The sequence below is a fragment of the Callorhinus ursinus genome, unplaced genomic scaffold (genome assembly GCF_003265705.2).
Source record: "Callorhinus ursinus isolate GAN/ISIS: 27379988/994484 unplaced genomic scaffold, GSC_fseal_2.0 scaffold1, whole genome shotgun sequence".
Lineage (NCBI taxonomy): Eukaryota > Metazoa > Chordata > Mammalia > Carnivora > Otariidae > Callorhinus > Callorhinus ursinus.
Genome location: NW_027397063.1, coordinates 95,617,404 through 95,637,715, shown reverse-complemented (window position 1 = coordinate 95,637,715; position 20,312 = coordinate 95,617,404). Strand labels below are relative to the sequence as shown.

Below are 20,312 nucleotides of genomic sequence, written 5' to 3'. Positions count from 1 at the left end.
TTGGGCTCCCTGCTCCGCGGGAAGTCTGCTTCTCCCTCTCTCACTCCCCCTGCTTGTGTTCCCTCTCTTGCTGTGTCTCTCTCTGTCAAATAAATACATAAAATCTTTAAAAAAATAGTGATTTTAATGTAGTAGATATACTGTTTTATTTGACATAATTATATCTTAAAATTAAAGGTATCTTAATTTTACTATCATTTGCATAATAATATATTTATATATTTTAAACAAATACATAAAAGGCTTATAAAGATTAAATTTTTGAAAGTCTATTAGCAAAAAAGTTTATTGGGTATAGTCAACATTAATGAATTTATTCTTCAAATCAGTTTACAAATTGTTTATTGCAAATTAATACATGGATGACATACAAAAAGTAAATTTGAAATTCATCATTGAACTTTGATTTTTCTTTTCTTGCCCCTTGTACTTTGATTTCTATTAATTTGTTCTCATTCGTACATTCATTTAATACTTATTGAGCACCTAGCACACGCAAAGGGATACAGAAATTAACAAAACCAAATCAGTCTCCTTTTGCAATTTACATTCCCATTGGGAGAGCCTGACAATAAACAGGTATATGAAAGGTCTGGATATATCTAAGAAGTGTTCTGAAGGAAAATGAAACAGCATGAGAAGATAGAAAGGGAGGAACCTGCTGGTTTAGAAAAGTTGTTTAGGGAACATCTCATTGATGAGGCTATTGAAAATAAAGGAAATAGTTGGCAGTGTTGAGAGGCAAGGAGAAGGGCAGGTCCTGATCTATTTTTGAAGGTGGTGCCTATAACATATGCTGACAGATTAGGCCAGAGGTGTCCAAGAGTGGTGTTGAAATGACTAACATTTTGGTCTGGGCAACTTGAACGGAGTTTCCATTTTCAAAATAAAGACTGCAGAAGGTTTTGGGGAGGAAGATGAGAAGCTCCATTTTGGACATACTGAGTCCCAAACGTTGAGATCTAACTGGAATTCTCAAGGATGCTGTCTTCCATATGGACTGAATATGTTACATTTAACATTGAACAATGAACTTTTTTGAAATGAGAAAAAATACTTATAATTGATCATTTTTCCATATTCTTTTCACGTCATGTCTTTTTTTTCTTTTTCTTTTTAAAGATTTTATTTGAGAGAGAGAGAACATGAGCGGGGCACGGGGGGGGGGGGTGGTGTTGGTGAGGGGCAGAGGGCAGAGCACTGGGAGAAGCAGGCTCTCCACTGAGCAGGGATCCGGATGTGGGGCTCCATCCCTGGAACCTGGGATCATGACCTGAGCTGAAGGAGTTGCTTAACCAACTGAGACACCCAGGCGCCCTTGGGTTCATGTCTTATAATTATTTTTTTCCTATTTGTAATAACATAGATAACAATTTTTCTCTTTTCTTTTCTTTCTTTTTTTTTTACTTGAATTCTGTTATAAACATTTCTCTATATTGCTATTTTGGTGTGGCTGTTCAAGCAGGGCCTTGTAGGCACTTTGAAGGAGAGAGGAAGCCATTTCAGATTTTTTAAAAGTTATGAAAAATTTTAAACCTACACAAACAAAAGTAGACATGATAGCAACAATGAAAACGCAAAATAACCATGTTTTAAAAAGTTTGCCTCTTTCTGGGAGCATACAAATGCTTGATTAGCTCGCCAAACCGACTGCACTTTCTCTTCCAAGTCCACAGACGGCGCTAGAGCAGCGGACGGGGCTGCTCTGCTCTGAGTTCCGGAAGTCCCTCCTCTTTCCTCTCTCCACCCCGCGTCCTCCGACTCGGAAGCGCTCTTCCGGCACTGATTGCCGGCGTGACTTTGAACGGTTCTAGGTGTGGGTTAGGTTGCTGAGCAGAACCACAGCTACCGGACCTTCACGCCCGTTCTGCGCTTGCCATGAGACTGCTGGGAGCAGCCGCCGCCGCAGCTTTGGGGCGCGGGCCGCCCCCGCGGGTCCCCGCCACCCTGGGCTGGCAGGGGAAGCAGGTACTAGAGCCCAGCGGGGCGAGACGAACCAGGGACTGCATAGGGGACCTTGCTGTCCCTCCAGAGCTAGGGAACAGTGATGCTTTCCGTGGGACCTCCTGACAACTCCGGATGCGAGATGTCGTTCCTCAGTGCTGAAAAGTTTTTCGGTACCTGCACATCCTCTCGTTATTCATGAGCTCGTCTCGGTGCCTTGGGAGAGTGGAGGGGCCACCGATTTATGGTTCAGCCTCTTTTTTGGGGGAAGTGACTGGAGTGACGGTCAAAACAGCTGAAAAATTAGTGTGTTCAGGTTCGAACCCAGGGCTTCTGACTCATTATCAAGTGCTCTTTTTACTGCACAGTATCCTTGGGCTTTGGACAGCCCTCTTTGGGCAAACCCTGGGTTGTTTTGGCGTTCGAACTTCCGCGTACTTTTCTTTGATCGTATTTCTCCTTTTGCGGGGGTTGCAGAGTGGAGTAGGTTTGGGTAGGAGTTGAGCCTTTGCTAGTATGCAGGCATCGTTTGCTTGTTGGTATTCATGGAATTTCATCTAAATGCCTGTCCACTAGAATCCATTTACTGTTTGCCCACCTTTTCCAAGTTCTTCTGTGTCCCTTTCCCCAGAAGTGCTGCAATACATTTTGGATGTGCAGTCCAGTAGGGAGTAGTTTATAATGTGTCTTGATTCGGTGAAATACAAGATTCTCCCACCTCCACCAAAATGAAATAGTTTTTTAAAAAGTAACTGCTTTTGTGCAGAAGGAATTGGAAACCTTTTGTGGGCTACCTTGGAGCTATCCGCACCACAGCACAGAGCGTAAGTGTTTGAAAACATCCTCGCTAGCTGTGAACTACAGTAAGGGGGAGGGGGGTGCGGAGTAAAATTTAAACTAAAAACTGTTTCCTATTAAAGTAGTTGTTGGAAGTTGTCTTTCTGGTTTTATCAGCCTCAGCATATGTTTTCAAACCTGTGACATTCAGAGAAGTATCTGTTCCCTTTCATTTAACTAGCTCGTTTGAATATATTTTTCTGATTTATTTTAAGATTGTGTATATCCTTTCTGCCCTCTCTTGCAGTTTCTCCTTTAGTTACAGGAATTGCAGGTTGAGGCATTCCCTCTTTTGCCTTCCCAGGCTATGATGTTTTGTGTTCATTGAGATTAGTTGGTGGAAAGATACCAACCAAACCAATTCTAGTTGCCTGTTATCTCTTATAAAAAGTGCATTGATTTGATCTCTTATTTTTTCAGGTTAATTGGAAATTCCACCGATGGTGTTCATCAGGAGTGATTCCGAATGAAAAGATACGAAATATTGGGATCTCAGCTCACATTGATTCTGGGAAAACCACATTAACAGAACGAGTGCTTTACTACACTGGCAGAATTGCTAAGATGCATGAGGTATGGGGTTCATGGTTGATTCCAAGCTAGTTAGAGCTTGGCTTTAATTGTTTAATAGTTATGATTTAATGAACATCACAAAACCTGAAAGATTAAAAGAATGGTTACAGTGGATCTTAATCAAAGTCGTATCACAAAGGGAATAGATAGCTCAAATTGGCTTGCAGTGTTATTGTGAGGAATCTTTTTAGAAACCATCACTATGAGTATCCTCAGTAGATTGTCTTTTAGGAACGTTAAGTCTACACCTGAAACTAATATAACATTGTCAGTTAGACTTCAATTAGGAAGTTAATTCATATGATATATTAAGCAGCTGTTAAAGTAGTATTTACATATTTTTTAATATTATGTAGAGATGTTTATAATGTTAAGTGGAAAAGGGTTTTAAAACTATGGTATGATGTTAATAGTTACAAAATACATGTATCAGGAAAAAAAATTTTTTTTTTTTTAATTTGACAGCGAGAGAGGGAACACAAGCAGGGGAAGTGAGAGAGGGAGAAGCAGGCCTCCCGCCGAGCGGGGAGCCCAATGCGGGGCTCGATCCCAGGACCCTGAGATCATGACCTGAGCTGAAGGCAGTCGCTTAACCAACTGAGCCACCCAGGCGCCCCAGGAAAAAAATTTTTTAACTTGAAAGTCTTCTAAAGAAACTACCATATCATTGAGTAACTTAACTCTTCAGATGCAGGTCATCTTGTTAAATCACATATTTTGAAAGCTGAATCCTTCCCACCCAGGCCTCAAAATCCACATGTTGTCGAGCAGGGAAAATCTGTTCTTTGAGCTTCTGCTCATGGACTACCACAAGGCTGGTGGACAGGAACAGTGCGGAGGAAACAAGACTGAGGTGATTGCTCCATGTTAGCTGTTGCTGGGGACAGCAATGGAAAGAGGATTAGACAGTAAATAGAGGGCAAAACTTATAATCACTTTTCTGTTTCACAAGATGATATGGTCTGACGATAGCCTTCTCTGAAAATTGCATCAGTTAACTATCTGTGTTTTAGTTCCATCTCAGTAAAGATTTCTTTCCTTCTTGGGACGCAGGGACGGGGGACTCTGAATTGCTGTGCTTGTGTTTAGGTGAAAGGTAAAGATGGAGTTGGCGCTGTGATGGATTCCATGGAACTAGAGAGACAAAGAGGAATCACTATTCAGTCGGCAGCCACCTACACCATGTGGAAAGATGTCAATATCAACATTATAGATACTCCAGGTGAGCTGAATTCTTGGTTTTATTGTTGCAGCTTGTTTTGACAAAAGCCCATTTGGTTCTTTACTATGACCCAGCTCATTTTTGAGTGTCAAATGATACTCAAAAGTGTGACTATGAATTCCTGTTGGAGAAATCTGACTTGGGACCTAGAGCATTTCATCATTATGTGGTTTCCTTAAAAAATAGTACAAAGAAATTGTGAGTCGGAAGGTTCTTGCCTCTTGAAAACTGTCGCTGATTTAAAGGTGCCCATGCCCTCATAGTTTTTTGAAGAGATGGGCCCCTGGACCTTCTGGTGAGTAAACAGTATGGTGTTTTAAGAAATCCACATTCTAATTAGAATTATGTCATGAGCAGAGATACAAAAGCTTGTGATCGTGCATGTTATAAAAATTCATACTTTGAGACTCTCACATACTTCTTTGTCTTATTTAGGACATGTGGACTTCACAATAGAAGTGGAAAGGGCCCTGAGAGTGTTGGATGGTGCAATCCTTGTTCTGTGTGCTGTTGGAGGGGTGCAGTGCCAGACCATGACTGTTAATCGTCAGATGAAGCGCTACAACGTTCCTTTTCTAACTTTCATTAACAAATTGGACCGAATGGGCTCCAGTCCCACCAGGGCCCTGCAGCAAATGAGGTACTGAGCCTTAGAAAGAACATGAGGGGCTGTGATGATTTGGATAAGAAACCTTAATGCAGGAGGACAATTAACTCAGTGTCATTAACTTTATTCCCCCCCCAAAATTTTTTTCTCTAAAAAATTTATTTATGTGAGTGACTTATCTTAGTAAAAGAAACATTGAGGTCAGTATTTGGTTTGTGGTGTGATCTCATCAGCTACCTTCTCTGTAAAATGGGGAAAATGTGACTAAAATTGTAGGGAGGTTTAAGGTGAGTTCAGAAAACAATCTGGCAATTCACTGCTTTGCTGTGATTAGAGAAGTAATAATCTAGTGTGGATTCTAAAAGTACTTTATAGGATTAGACAAACCTAGAGGATCACCTTCTGTTTTAACCTTTACTTAAGGAATTTTAATTAATGCCCTTAAGGAGTATGGTGTATTCCCTTGACTTCATATGGTAACATACTTGCTAAGACAACAATAACACTTCCTTTCTGTACCAGATGTAACTAAGTCTGGTTGTAGCATTTTACACTTTGCCCAATACTGTATATTTTACATAGCCTTTGAAAAGAGTGGAAGTTTCACTTTTTACCTTTGGTAGATGTGTAAATGGAGCTATCAGGTTCCTATTCAACATTTCCCAGGGCAGAGCTGATGAAAATAGTAAAGTCTGTGGTAGTGGAGAGACCAAGAGTGATGTGTCCGATGACGAAGGATATGGTGTTGAAGAACTTCAAGCGCTAGTATTGCTGTGTGCACTGATGGAAGTGATGTATTTGGGAATATAAGCATGAAAGTTTTCTTTATTGGGTGTTTGTAATAATTTCTTGGCAAAACAAAACCTTTTCACTTTTTGTCCTTTTTACTTATATTTTACTTGTACTTGGCAATGGATGGGCTGTTTCCACCAAGTCTTCGACTGAATTCCAGGAACATTCTCTTTTAGCATTTGACCACTGCAGTTCTCTTTCTGCTCTACTCCCTTTTATCCACATTCTGTAACTCCTATTAAACAGATTTTAGAACTTCTGGATCCCATCTCCACGTATTAACTTTTCTACCATACACTCTCATACATTTTGTTTCTTCTCATTTTGGACTGCGTAATGAAAGAATTCTTGAGGTTGGTCTTCCAACTCACTAATCTGATATTTAACTGTGTCCCTTCTATTAATTTAGCCTGTTTTTTTTTTCTTTTTAATTTCTGCAATTATGTAATTGCTTTCCTAAACTTTCTCTTTTATTGCAACATCTTCATTAATAGAGAGGTAGTTACTTCTCAGGTCTTTACGTTTTTCTTTTTTTATAACTCTCTACTTGGAAGTTAATACTGTTTCTGGAGCTCACACCTCTTTCCAGCTGTTGGTAACCTTCAAATATTTGGTGATTCTTAGTTATCTATCCATAGTTATAGATGGAGGCCTAGAGTCTAGACTAAACAATGGTAGAGCATATTTTTTTTTTAAAGATTTTATTTATTTATTTGTCAGAAAGAGAGAGAGCATAAGCAGGGGGAAAAGTAGAGGGAGAGGGAGAAGCAGGCTTCCCACTGAGCAGGGAGCCCGATGCGTTGCTCTATCCCAGGACCCTGGGATCATGACCTGAGCCGAAGGCAGCCGCTTAACCGACTGAGCCACCCAGGCACCCCCTAGAGCATATTTGGTTTTGAGTGAATTCCTGCCGGTGAATCCCTTCACTGGTTGTGCCTGATTGAGGGAACAGGCTGATGATGAGTGTCTGATTTTTAACGCGTGTGCTGAGAGTTCTCCTGTAAGAACTTCCTCTTCAAATAGCTGTACTCAGCTCTGCCAGAGTCGACTGATCTAAGAAAGAGATGGGCAAGGTGATCCCAGTGTCCTTTAATTTTCTGACCAACCACCATTGATTTGTTCTTCCCCCTTACGTTTTTGATGCAGGATATAACTTTAGAGTTCTTTTGTTGCCTAAAATGGGTTTTGGCTTCCTGAGCATGGTGAGTTTGGTTGTTCCCAGCTGTTTTCTGTTTTCTGTTTTGAGTTCCTGATTATACCCCTCTCAGTTCCACAACATCTGCCATTGATTTATTTTTATTTGTCGTTTCAAAGGGATTTAGGGAGGACATATGTATTTTTATTTTTCAGGTCTAAACTGAGTCATAATGCAGCATTTATGCAGATACCTATTGGTTTGGAGGGTGATTTTAGAGGTTTAATAGATCTTATTGAGGAACGTGCCATCTATTTTGATGGAGACTTTGGGTAAGTTAAAAATGTATTATATCTTATATTTTAAAAAGCATCAAAGAGAAGAAAAAGGATGATTTCTTTAAATATAGAGAAAACATCTTTTTAAAATGTGGCTGGAGGAATATACTTCAAAATGATTTTGTTTTAATGCCTTTAATCCTAGTTGCTTCCCATTTTGCTTGATATTCATTCCAAGGGAGAGTGTGTTAACTTTTTGGGTAATTTATATCATGATATGCATGGTATGGTAAAAGGCCATCAGCTTGGGCTAATAATGTATCCCTTTTTCCACTTGTTCATTTATTTATTGATTCATTCTGTAGACTTTTATGGAGCCGCTACTATGTCCTGGGTATTGTGATAAAAACTTGGAAGAAAATGTGGATCATGAATATTTACTCTATCTACTTTATGAGATTACAGAGAAAAGGATAATATGTAAAAGCAGTTAAATAGTACAAATGTGGTTTCGATAATATAAGAAATAAATTGGTAATTTTATGACATGATATTTGATCCATCCGTCAATTTTGAGTGACCTCCACATACAAAACACTAATTTCCCAGGGGTTACCAAACTTTGACATTCAGAAAGATCACCTGAAAGCTTGTTAAAACACATTCCTGGATCCACCTCCAGAAGATTCTGATTTGGTACATCTGGAGCCTGGAATGTGCATTTCTGGAAAGCTCCCGGGGGATGCTGGACACTATAGATCTACAGATTGTATTCTGAGTGGCCCTGTTTTAGACAGTGTGGGAGGTCATAAATGACCCTTCCTTATGAGGAGTGGCCCCAGTAGCCTGGCCGCTTCCCCAGAGGCAATCCCTGAGAGGTTTTCTTTCTCTGCTGTGAAACTGGGATTGCTAGTCTGGCGGGTGGGTTAAGGGTGTTGTGTTCACTTAACTATCATTTACCCTCATCAGCTGTCTCGTAGGCAGGGAAAGGATGTAGGCTGCCGAGTGGATGAGGTGTTGCTCTCACATTTTCTGTGACAGTAGGGACTGTGGTTTATCTACCGGTTCTTGGAGCGTAAGGAGCAGGAGGGTGTGGGTATTTTATCAGGTTTATTCAGTGCCGTCCCCAGCCCTAGAAGTTACTGGTACACAGTACGGACTCAAAAAACATTTGTAAATGAATGAGTAAATCCGCTTTTCCGAAGTTAACCAGGGCACACATTTGTCTTCTAAAGTAAAGACTCAAACTTTGCTGTATGTCCCAACCACAGATGAAATTTCTTAATATACCTGCCCCCTTTCCCAGCCCTAGACCGCTGGGTATATAAATTTCGAAAGGACCCACCGCTGATTCTGACATAAAAGGTTAAGAACCAGGGAGCTTGACAAGAAGGATGAAATTATGATCTGAAGGCTGTGAAGAGCATTGTTTGGGATAATAAGAATTATTTTCTGAATATGTGCAGTTGGCTTCTTTATTTTTTTTAATTTAGGAACATGTTTTCTGGAAAGCGTATTTTTTTGACATTAGTTTCCATTTTTAAAGAAATACTTTGAAACCTTTAAGGCTGTTGTTTTTAAATATCAAGTATATCCATTTCTCAGTTGTGTATATTTTATTTGTAACTCTTACCTATCCAGCCCCTAGAGAAATGGAGACCTGGGGTTAAGGTTGAAGAGTGTCATATTTAGTAACCTTTTTTACTGTTGAGTATTCTGTGTTAAAATTGTGTAATTGGGTTGGTTATTAATGGAAAGGAATAGAGTCAGGTCTCTATTCCTCCTTGTTAGTGACTGTGATATTCTGATTAATTTGCTTAATAGAATTTTCAAGAGTCATAAGAGCTTTGGAGTCAGATTGGCTTTGACTCTTGGCTCTCACATTTACTAGTAGTATAACCTTGGCAGTTTGCTTTGCCCATTTAAGTATTTTTGCCCACTGTTCTGTCTGCATTTTAAAGATCTACCTTAGTCTCACTTGCATTTTAATGCAGATATATCAGAGCTCGTTTTCATCTAAAAAAAAAAATTTAGCCATTAGGGATTATCTTTTTCATTGGTGCTTTATACTGTTTAACTGGATATCCTTACAGTAGTAAAATAAAGCATTTCTTTTCTTAGTCAGGTTGTTCGATATGGGGAAATTCCAGCAGAATTCAGGGCAGCGGCAGCTGACCACCGGCAAGAGCTGATTGAATGTGTTGCCAATTCAGATGAGCAGCTTGGTGAGATGTTCCTGAAGGAAAAAATCCCCTCAGTTTCCGATTTAAAGGCAAGTACAAAATAAGTCTTACAATAACAAGAAAAAGAGGGTGCGGTTTTTTGTTGTTTGCTTTTTTGTGGGTAAGAGACATGATGCTTTTATGCATGGGTTTTATTAATGAAATCTGAGGAAATTCATTTAACATCATTGGTTTTTTCAAAAAATACTTGCTATGGCATATTACTTTTTAAGTAAGGGGAAGGAGTTATAGTTTGTTCTAAGAAAAAAAAAAGATTTAAACATCCAGCCTCTTGGGTATATCTTCTTAAGAAGAAGGAAAATAAATATATAAGTGTTAGAGCAGTAAGATTAAGTGACGAGGCTGCTGTTTACAGACTAAACGCTGATATTTGTACTGTTTAGAAGGCTGTATAGATTTCTTCACTTTTTCATTTATCTCCTTTTTTTTTTAAGATTTTATTTATTTGACAGAGAGAGACACAGCAAGAGAGGGAATGCAAGCAGGGGGAGTGGGAGAGGGAGAAGCAGGCTTCCCGCGGAGCAGGGAGCCCAATGAGGGGCTTTGTCCCAGGACGCTGGGATCATGGCCTGAGCCGAAGGCAGACGCTTAACGACTGAGCCACCCAGGCACCCCGGTTCATTTAGCTCCTTAAAAATAAAAAAAATCTCTGCTTAAGACTGGTATTTATTTTTCAAATAGATAATTTTTCCATAGGAGACATACAGATGGCCAATAAGCACACGAAAAGATGCTGAGCATCACCAATTATTAGGGAAGGCAAATCAAAAGCATGAGATTTCACTTTATCCATTAGGATAGCTATTATTTAAAAAAACACAATTTTTTTTCTGTTGATAGTAAAATAACAAGTGTTGGTGAAGATGCAGAGAAATTGGAACTCTTGTGCATTGCTAATGGGAAAGTGAAATGAGGCAATCACTGTGCAAGAAGTATGGCCACTCAAAAAAATTAAACCTAAAACTACCATATGGATCCAGCAATTCCACTTCAGGATAATATCCAAAAGAATTAAATAGGTATTTGTATACCTGTGTTGATAGCAGCACTCTTCACAGTAGCAAAAAGCTGGAAACAACTCAAATGCCCATCAATGGATGAATGGATAAACAAAATTAGTGTGTGTGTGTGTGTGTGTGTGTGTGTGTGTGTGTGTGTGTATCTACATACACATATATATGCACACAATGGACTGTGATTTAGCCTTAAAAAGGAAGGTTCTGTTGCGCTGTAGCGTGGATGAACCATGAAGACATGCTAAATGACATGAACCAGACATGAAAGGACAAATACCGTATGATTCCACTTATATGAGGTACCCAGAATAGTCATAATTCTTACAGGCAGAAATAGTGGTCACCAGGGGTGGTGGCAGAGGGGTGGGTTACAGAATAGAGAGTTTAAGGAGTAGAGTTTCCATTTGAGATGATGAAAAAGTTCTGGAGATGGATAGTGGTAATGGTAGCATAGCAGTGTAAGTGTACTTAATGCCATTGAACTGTATACTTAAAAATGGTTAAAATGATAAATTTTATGTTTATTTTACCATTAAAAAATACTTATTTTGCCAAACCACGTGGTACACTTAGCAGAGATCAGATAAATGATTACTGTGTGTAAGACCTTGCACAATGGAGTCTTTAGTAGGTCAAATGCACAAGGAAAGAACCCTGTCCAAGCTGAGGATGCTTACTAATATCATCTCATAACTTGAGTCCTTTAGCTTTCACAAACTATGTAGGAGGGTATTGGTCAAGCATTGGGTCCTGGGAACCACAACAAGGGTTAGGTTTTTGATCTATTAAAGGTCATATGTCACAGGTCCCCTAGACCATTCCCAGGTTCAGTGATTCACAAGGATCACTCAAAGTTTTCAACACATTTTCATACTCTTGACTATGATTTATTACAGTGAAAGGATACAAAGCAAAATCAGCAAGGGGAAAAGACACATGAGGTGAAGTCCGGAAGAAACCATGTATAAACTCCCAAGAATCCTCTCCCAGTGGAGTCATGGCAGGGCATGCCTCATTCCTCTAGCAGTGAGTCGTGACTGTACCTGTGAGTCTCATCTATTAGAAACTCGGTGCCCTTGGTTCTGTCAGGGGCTAGTCACAGATATCCTCTGCCTAGCATGTACCCAGATTCCAGCCTCCCAGGAGGAAAGTGGGTGTTTAGCATTCCCCTCATTGTGTAGACTATAGGCACTGAACCATTCTCAGTTCTGGGAATGCCGGGAACCCTCCTGAAATCCAGGTTCCCAGACACCAGCCAGGGGGCCAACCTTGCAAGCAGGCCTTTCTAAGCATAGCCGATTCAGTGCTGCTGTGTTTACTGTTTTCTGCAGAGGATACATGGGTGTTCTTTCTGTATTGTTGGATATATCATTAGGGACAGTGGAAAGGCAACGCCTTTGGAGTGTGAAAATGATTCTTATGAAAACAAGGGAAATTTTTGGAAAAATAAAGTTTTTGTTAGGCTGGTATTAGGATAGTTGTAATTTTTTTTTTCTTCTGTTTATCTACCACCCTCCTGTTTTTCTGTTTTAAGTGTGGTAGGATTCTTTTATGTCCCTACCTGCATGTAAGGGAGGGGTGGTAAGGCAGAGTTGTGGTCCTGTGGCTTAAGGTAGCTTATTAAGTGGTTAGTGACTTAGCCATTTCTGGATCCAAGCAACAGCAAGCTTTTAAGATAATTTCAAATGGTAATTGCTTTCTTGCCATGCACATTTCCCCCCTTTTTATACTTCCTTTATTGTGTGCAGCTGTTATTCTCCTTTTCATTGTGGTGATGTTTCGAAATTGTGGTGGTTAAGTTTTTGCTTTAAGCTTTTTAAGGATAACTAGTTTTCTAGAGAAATAATTGTACACTGCTTCCCTACTTCTGCTGTGGCAGGTTGTGGCCACAGCACTGCTGTTGACGTCTTCCAGCTGCTAAGACGTGAAGTTAGTTTCCCTGCTTGCTCTCTGACACCTGCTGAGCCAGGAGAGCCACTTGTGGCACGCAGCTGGGACACATTCATGGTGCTTGCACCGGGGTTGGGGTAGGACCTGGAGGTCATCATCGTAGAGCCTGTTACTCTCATGGCTCTGAATTTATGAGTGATTTGTACTACTTGGCTTCCTGTATGTGTGTTGTTTAAAAAAAGAAAACATCTGTTAATGTGTTTTTTAATAGACGATATTTTCATAGGTTTTAAACATTTAAAAATATATGAAGGTACAAAATAAAAAAATCTCCCGTGTGTCTCCTGTTTGCCTAGTTCTCTGCCTCCTCCCTAAAACAGGTTACCAGTTAATAGTTTTTGGTGTATCCTTCCAGACATTTGTGTGTGTGTGTGTGTGTGTGTGTGTGTGTGTGTGTGTGTGTGTGTGTGTGTGTGTTACTTTTCCTTATGTTTTACATAATTGTTAACCTACTGTTTACACATTTCTGTGTGTGTGCCTGTTTTCTAAGTGTATATATATTCTTTGTCATGTTGAAAATTAGTGACATTCCAAGAGTGTCGAAAGCAGTTAAACAATAAATAGCTTCCTAGCCCTGAAGAAGGAACCGATTTTTTTTCTTGTATTTTGACCTTAAGTTATAGAGGACCTGGTTCTAGTCTCCACTATAGCCTGTACTCCAGAGTGTCAATTCCTGGGGCACCTGGGTGGCTCAGTCGTTAAGCGTCTGCCTTCGGCTCAGGTCATGATCCCAGGGTCCTGGGATCGAGCCCTGCATCCGCATCAGGCTCCCTGCCCCGCGGGAGTACTGCTTCTCCCTCTCCCCCTGCTGTGTTCCCTCTCTTGCTGTGTCTCTCTCTGTCAAATAAATTAAAAAAAAAATCTTTAAAAAAAAAAAAAGTGTCAATTCCTTTTATTCACTTACTGGTTTGTAATTGATCTGAAATACAAAACTTTTTTTAAGGTTAAGTAATTATTAAATTTTTTTCTTTTGTAGTGTGCAATCCGAAGAGCTACTCTAAATAGGTCATTTACTCCTGTCCTTTTGGGAAGTGCATTGAAGAACAAAGGAGTTCAGCCTCTTTTAGATGCTGTTTTAGATTACCTCCCAAATCCATCTGAAGTCCAAAATTACGCTATTCTCAATCAGGAGGAGTAAGTCTTGGAAATTGAATCTTAGTTTATGCAGAAATACTTTTAACATTTATGCACTATGAAAGAATTTAAGAATGGTTCTTTTGATTAAGTTGTGTTTGTGGGCTCCCCCCTCCCATAATTTACGAAAATCAATTGCCAGTTTCTATTTGGGTAACACTTTTGACATATAGAAAACTGTTTATTATACCACTTGCCATATCATACTCTGTAAGTTAGAAGTATGATTAATTATCTACCAAGGTTTATTTACATCATTAGTAAATTTTTTCATTTGGGACCAGCTGTTTTCAGCCACACCAAAAAAACAGAAACAAAAAATACCCTTAAACTTTGAGACACAGACTTTTTTTTAAGTTCTCATTGATTATTTTTTTCTTTCTCTGCCATTTTTGGTGTTTTTAGTCTGCTTTGGTCCTGTCCTGATGTAGTAACTAAGCCCTGAGAAGTTATTCTTACTAATCTCTTTCAGTGAAATTTCATTTATGTGAGGTCAGAAATGTTTAGCATGTATATGCTTTTTCTCAGATAATACTCTGATAAATTGATATAAAAGAAATATCAAATAATGCATCTCACAGATTTATATTTCTTTTAAGTGACTCAAAAGAGAAAAACAAAATCTTAATGAACTCCGAGAGAAGCAGTTCCCACCCATTTGTAGGCCTAGCTTTTAAACTGGAGGTAAGTTGCTTTCTAATGTATTTAATTGCTGTACGTGGATCGTTTTTCCTATTACAAAATGACTTTGTTACAAATTTCTCTGCTGAAAGTTAGTCCCCCTTTTCCTCTTTCCATACTGCCTCTTTAGAAGGAAGTTACTGTATGCAGCCCACACTTAAGGTGTGGGGAATTATGTTCCACCCCCTTGAGGGAGCAGTATCTACTGTTCAGTTATTTGGGATTCTTCTATATGGGAGAGTTGTCTTCTCTCCCCCATTTATATTTTTATTCAGTCATTTCTGTATATCAGCTTGGCCTCATGGATATTTATTTTGTTATAATGAGTAGTATGTTATTTATTTTGTTGTGCAGGTTGGCCAAGTTTGGCCATTGGAGCTCTTTTAGTTGCTCCTGTGTCCTTTTGACATTCTGCAATGTTTTGTTGTTTTGAATCCTTCCTGACTTTGTGGCACTGCAGGATCCTCCACGCCTAGAACCTAGAACCAGTCCTTTCTCTAGGTGCCTTGGTTCCATTCCTTTTAACCGAGAATGGTATTAGAAACCACGATTTGGGTACCTAGGAGTATTTTTTGTTAGGTTGTTGTTGCTGCTGTTCATACTATTTTAAGGGGGAAAGAAGGTGGTTAAGTTAGAAGTGTTAAAAGTGGTCATTTCTGGGGCGCCTGGGTGGCTCAGTCGTTAAGCTTCTGCCTTCGGCTCAGGTCATGAATCAGGGTCCTGGGATCCAGCCCCACATCAGGCTCCCTGCTCGGCGAGAAGCCTGCTTCTCCCTCTCCCACTCCCCCTGCTTGTGTTCCCTCTCTCGCTGTCTCTATCAAATAAATAAAATCTTAAAAAAAAAAAAAGTGGTTATTTCTGGGATGGGATTATATTTTGGGGGCTTTTAGTTTTTATTTTAAAATTTTTACAATATACTTATTCTAAAAAACGTAATTTTAAGTTAAAAAATACAAATAACATTGTGGTGACAATTTTTATGGGTAAAGCTTTTAAAAATATACATTTAGGAATATCTTCTTAGGATTCCTGGAATGGTGATTACTGAATTAAAGGAATAGAATGTTTTATTATTTAATGGGTTTATTGCCAGATTTTGTTCATACTCTCAGAGTTAATGTATTAAATTATTTCAAGGAATCTTTATCAGCATTGAGTATTATTTAAAAGTTACTACCAATTTTATATGTGAAAGTTAATAATTCTTCTTTAATTCCTAATGGTAGAGAACATTTTTCTATATATTGATTATGTAGTTATAATTCCTTTTTTGCAATTGTCTCTTTTCTTATTTTAAAAATTAATGCCAAAGTGTTTATTTAAATGATCTTTCTCTAATCTTATTTTTTAAAACAACAGTTTAAATTTATAGTCTAATGTATCAGTCTTTTTTAGTTCTCTCATTTTTTAACCTTAGAAATCCTCTTTATATATATTTCATAAACGTTTTCTACTTTTTCTATGATGGTTTTTTTTTTCATTGTTAATCCAGCTGGAATTTGTTTTGCTGTGTGCTGTGAGGTGGACTCTAAATGTATCTCCTCTGCCTCCAAATAGAAGACCAGTTGTCTAGCTCCCAGTTTTTGAACAATGCTGTACTTTTCCATTGTCATGTCTTTTGTCAGCATTGTCTGTTGACAAATATATTCTGCATTTTAGATATTTTTTTTACTCTGTGTGCTATTCAGTTTAATTTGTGCTACTTCTTTACTTTTTAAGTTTGGAGTATTTGATATGTTTTTATATCAGTCATGGTTAGCTTCTTATTGCCATAATACTTCAGAAATTTCTATTTTTATCCATTCTTCTAAATGAACTTTAAAATCATTAATCATATGTTTAAAAATTCCTCTTGGGATTTTTATTGCTATTGTGTTAAACCTATAAATTAATATGGGAAGAATTGGCAACTTTTAAAACATACCCAGTTGGTTAGTGTTAGTATTGAGGAGGAATTGATCCATGGTTATTTCTTTTATATTCAGTTACTTTAAAGAATGCTTATTTATATAGCTTTCCAGGTGCTTATCAAAGGGTTTTTTTTTTTTTTTAGATGTATAGTACATTCTTACCATTTCTAATCATATCTTTGTTGTCTTTCCAATAATTATAGTTTGTGTTTTATATCTTAATTGTATTAAACCAAACTTAGGAAATAGTAATAGAAGGCAAAAGGATATTTCCTTATTGCATACACAATTTAAAATTATTTTCTAGGGGCTCCTGGGTGGCTCAGTTGGTTAAACCGCTGCCTTCAGCTCAGGCCATGATCCCAGGGTCCTGGGATCTCGAGCCCCTCATCAGGCTCCCTGCTCATGCAGGAAGCCTGCTTCTCCCTCTGCCTGCCGCTCCCCCTGCTTGTGCTCGCTCTCTCTCTCTCTCTCTCTCTCACTCTCTCACTCTCTCTGTGTGTCAAATAAATAAATAAAATCTTTAAAAATAAATAAATAAAATTATTTTCTAATTTTTATTTCAGAGAAATCAGAAGTAGTACCAGAAAGATCAGAAACAACCATTTAACTCATATATATTCAAAGCTAGTATTTATTTATTTTTTTTACAATTTTGTTTATTTGCGAGAGAGAGAATGAGAGACAGCATGAGAGGGAGGAGGGTCAGAGGGAGAAGCAGACTCCCTGCCGAGCAGGGAGCCCGATGTGGGACTCGATCCTGGGACTCTAGGATCATGACCTGAGCCGAAGGCAGTCGCCCAACCAACTGAGCCACCCAGGCGCCCAAGTATTTTAGACAGTCAACCAAAACGTGTATAAAATATACTACTAAAATTGATAGGGAATGATTGGAGGATGTTGTGAAATTTTTTTCTCTTTCTCTTTTTTTAAAGATTTTATTTATTTGACAGAGAGCACAAGCAGGGAGAGTGGCAGGCAGAGGGAGAGGGAGAAGCAGGCTCCCCGCTGAGCAGGGAGCCCAATGCAGGGCTCGATCCCAGGACCCCGGGATCATGACCTGAGCCGAAGGCAGACACTTAACTACTGAGCCACCCAGGCACCCTGAAGTTTTTCTCACAATTTTGATTCTTATGTTTCTTTTTCTTCTTTCCGCCTTACCCCATCTTCTAGGCTGGGCGATTTGGACAGTTAACTTATGTCCGCAATTATCAAGGAGAGCTGAAGAAGGGTGACACCATCTATAACACGAGGACAGGAAAGAAACTGCGAGTGCAGCGGCTGGTTCGCCTGCATGCTGACATGATGGAGGCAAGTATAGGTCCTTCCTGGCAGATCAGAGATTTCTCTAATGCAGGTGAAATAGATCTACCTTCTTGGTACCCTGAGCCCCACGAGAAAATCACTTCTATTTGAATGTTTCACTAACTTCTTCCTTTTTACTTAGATGTGCTATAATTCTGATGTAGCTCTTTGGTATGGGCTAAATTAGCAGATGTTAAGGACACATTTTATGTACTATTTGTGATTAGTTGTATTTCCTCAATGGCCAAGGTTAAGGAGAAGGGACAGTTAGTTCCTTGACTTAGAACCCAAGATTCAGCACCTTTCTCAAGAGCTGTCATTACAAAGAGTATAACAGGTGTTGGGACAGTGGAACTGTGGTTCTCAAAGGTAATTGAGAGTAATCAATTCACATACAATGTCCCACATTGTTCAGTGAATTTACTTTCGCAAGTATGGCCCCATGTGGAAGCCCTATTTAACCTAGAGTTTTTTATTCCTGTTATAGAACCAACGCCTCCCCCCCCCCGCCGCCGAAGGACCATATTGGTGCTAGAATCCATCTGAAGATTTAGAACCTCTCAAGGTCTTATCTGGGAAATAAACTTTGGCTTACAGCTTAAATTTTTGAATTGGCTCTGACTCTATTCTAGCCTTCTATATAGTCTTTTGGGGTTAGGCCTTAGTAGAAATGCCACATGTGTGGCGTTGTCTCCTACTCCCACTCTTTCCCCAGTCAGCTCTGTATTCCTGGAGAAATTTATTAGTCTGAGCAAAATCTTACGACATTCAGAAATTTGTGGTCTCTCCTGGAAGATGAATAAGCAGTCTTTCAAAATTGGGTGTTATTGCTGTTTTGTGAGATAGGCAGCAGGGGGCATGATACAGGGAGTAGTGATTGTCACAGATGTTTTTATGGGCCAGAAGCTACGAGATGTTTACATCTGTGGAACTGTTAAAGACTCAGGCACAGCCACAGCTGTTATGAATGAACTGTCAGTATAAATGGACAAAAACTAGGAAGTTTAAGAGGCACCAGTGCTTTGTTCTTAGATTTCCTGTGTTTATTTGACTGCTTGCATCTGTGAGAAATTAAGATTATTTTAAGTACAATGGGCTGAATTCTCCTGCCTTTGTTTTCAAAACTTCCTTTGCAGTTTTTCCTTGTACATCTTTGTCATATCTCATTGTTGGACTGTGGCAGCACATAAAATATATCCTTCTTAATCCATAGAAATAACTTTAGAAGTGTGAGGCTCTGTATTCTGTCAGTACTACAGATCTTCCAACTTAATGATGCCATAGCTCTGAGTTTCCATATAAAGTAAAATCTTGTCAGTTGAGATGTGGCTTAAATAAAGGCCCTATTCAAGGTATATCTTGCCTTGGTTGATTATTGGTATTACATTGGTTCTAGCTAATTCATTCTCTATAGAATTCATGGTGAGATTCTGCCATGTTTATGTACAATGTGCTCAGTGTATGATTACTTTTCAGTTACCATGTCCTGATTTGTATTATTTGCAAGTGTTATTTTGTGTTATTTCTTTATTTAGGATGTTGAGGAAGTGTATGCTGGAGACATCTGTGCATTGTTTGGCATTGACTGTGCTAGTGGAGACACATTCACAAACAAAAATAATAGTGGCCTTTCTATGGTACGTCATTGAATTTCAGAGCTATTTATATCACTTGAGTTTTAGAAGTCTGTTTTTATGTAGTATATTTAGTACTTCAGAAAAACAGTCACAGTTTTCATTTATTGCCACAGGCATCAGTATAGATTTGTCGTGGCTTTTTGGATGTCAGTGAGACAAGTACTCTGTGTGACCTAACTTACCTGATTTTTCTTAGTAAAATAATTCCACAGTCCTCTAAGATTTAGCATAGAGGGAAAAATCTTTACTAGATACACCTGAACTGTGTAGCGCTGACTCACCTACTCTGAGATCTTCTTCCCCATTGGCGATTCCTCTCTAATTCCTGTCACCAGAATCAGGCTAATCCCGGTGGATGGCCACTTACTTAGCCAGAGTGGGCCCTTGCGTCAATCCCCCGGAGAACTGTAACATGTAAACTAGGGGATAACAGAATGGAACCTTGCTCGAAGGCAAGGTGCAACTAGACAGTCTGACTTAGCACACATAGTCTGTCCTGTGGAACTCAGAGGTCCCTTTTCATGACTGAGGGATCCCAAAGGGAAGAGCATGCTTGGGCACTTCCTGCCTTTGAATCCCCTTCATTCACTTCCTTTTTTTGCCCCTGTAGGAGAATAGGCTCTCCGACAGTATGACATCTGTTCATGAAGGTGGTCCCTCTCCTGAATTCAGTAAAGAAAGAATATGAGTACATAGGGGGATGGGTAATTTGAGGTGAAGGAATTTACAGTGGGTCATTTACATAAGAACTGGTCCAATCCTAACAGATGAGCACTGTAGTAGTCCCTGTATTAGGTGATGAATTTATAATTTTACAATTTAGCTTTTCTGTGTAAGATATTCTCTAATGTCTGTGGTTTTACATGTTGCTTTAAGATACTACAAAAAATCAATCTATACAGGTCTTTGGGGGGTCTAGAGAAGGGGCATGGTTTATAAACAAATATTGTTGATAAGGCCTTCTCTAAATACTTGTAATTAGTATATGAGGGACTGGAGGCTGTGGGAAGTGCTTAGGCTTAGGACCTTGATTAGAGTCTCACCTCTG

General features: G+C 39.1%; 1 protein-coding gene across 2 annotated transcripts in view; it reads left to right on the top strand.

The window, feature by feature from the left end:
- Positions 1-1,761: 1,761 nt before the first annotated feature.
- The window catches only part of GFM1 (G elongation factor mitochondrial 1), a 44,834-nt gene continuing 26,283 nt past the window's right edge, over positions 1,762-20,312 (top strand). The window contains exons 1-10 of one of the 2 annotated variants that reach the window (XM_025879780.2): positions 1,762-1,968; positions 3,202-3,354; positions 4,444-4,576; positions 5,012-5,216; positions 7,326-7,442; positions 9,510-9,660; positions 13,574-13,731; positions 14,331-14,415; positions 17,496-17,633; positions 19,163-19,264. In XM_025879780.2, coding sequence (XP_025735565.2) covers positions 1,879-1,968; positions 3,202-3,354; positions 4,444-4,576; positions 5,012-5,216; positions 7,326-7,442; positions 9,510-9,660; positions 13,574-13,731; positions 14,331-14,415; positions 17,496-17,633; positions 19,163-19,264 — 1,332 coding nt within the window. In that variant the 5' untranslated portion in view covers positions 1,762-1,878. The remainder of the gene's footprint in view (positions 1,969-3,201; positions 3,355-4,443; positions 4,577-5,011; positions 5,217-7,325; positions 7,443-9,509; positions 9,661-13,573; positions 13,732-14,330; positions 14,416-17,495; positions 17,634-19,162; positions 19,265-20,312) is intronic. The other variant, XM_073898062.1, reaches the window with a different exon arrangement.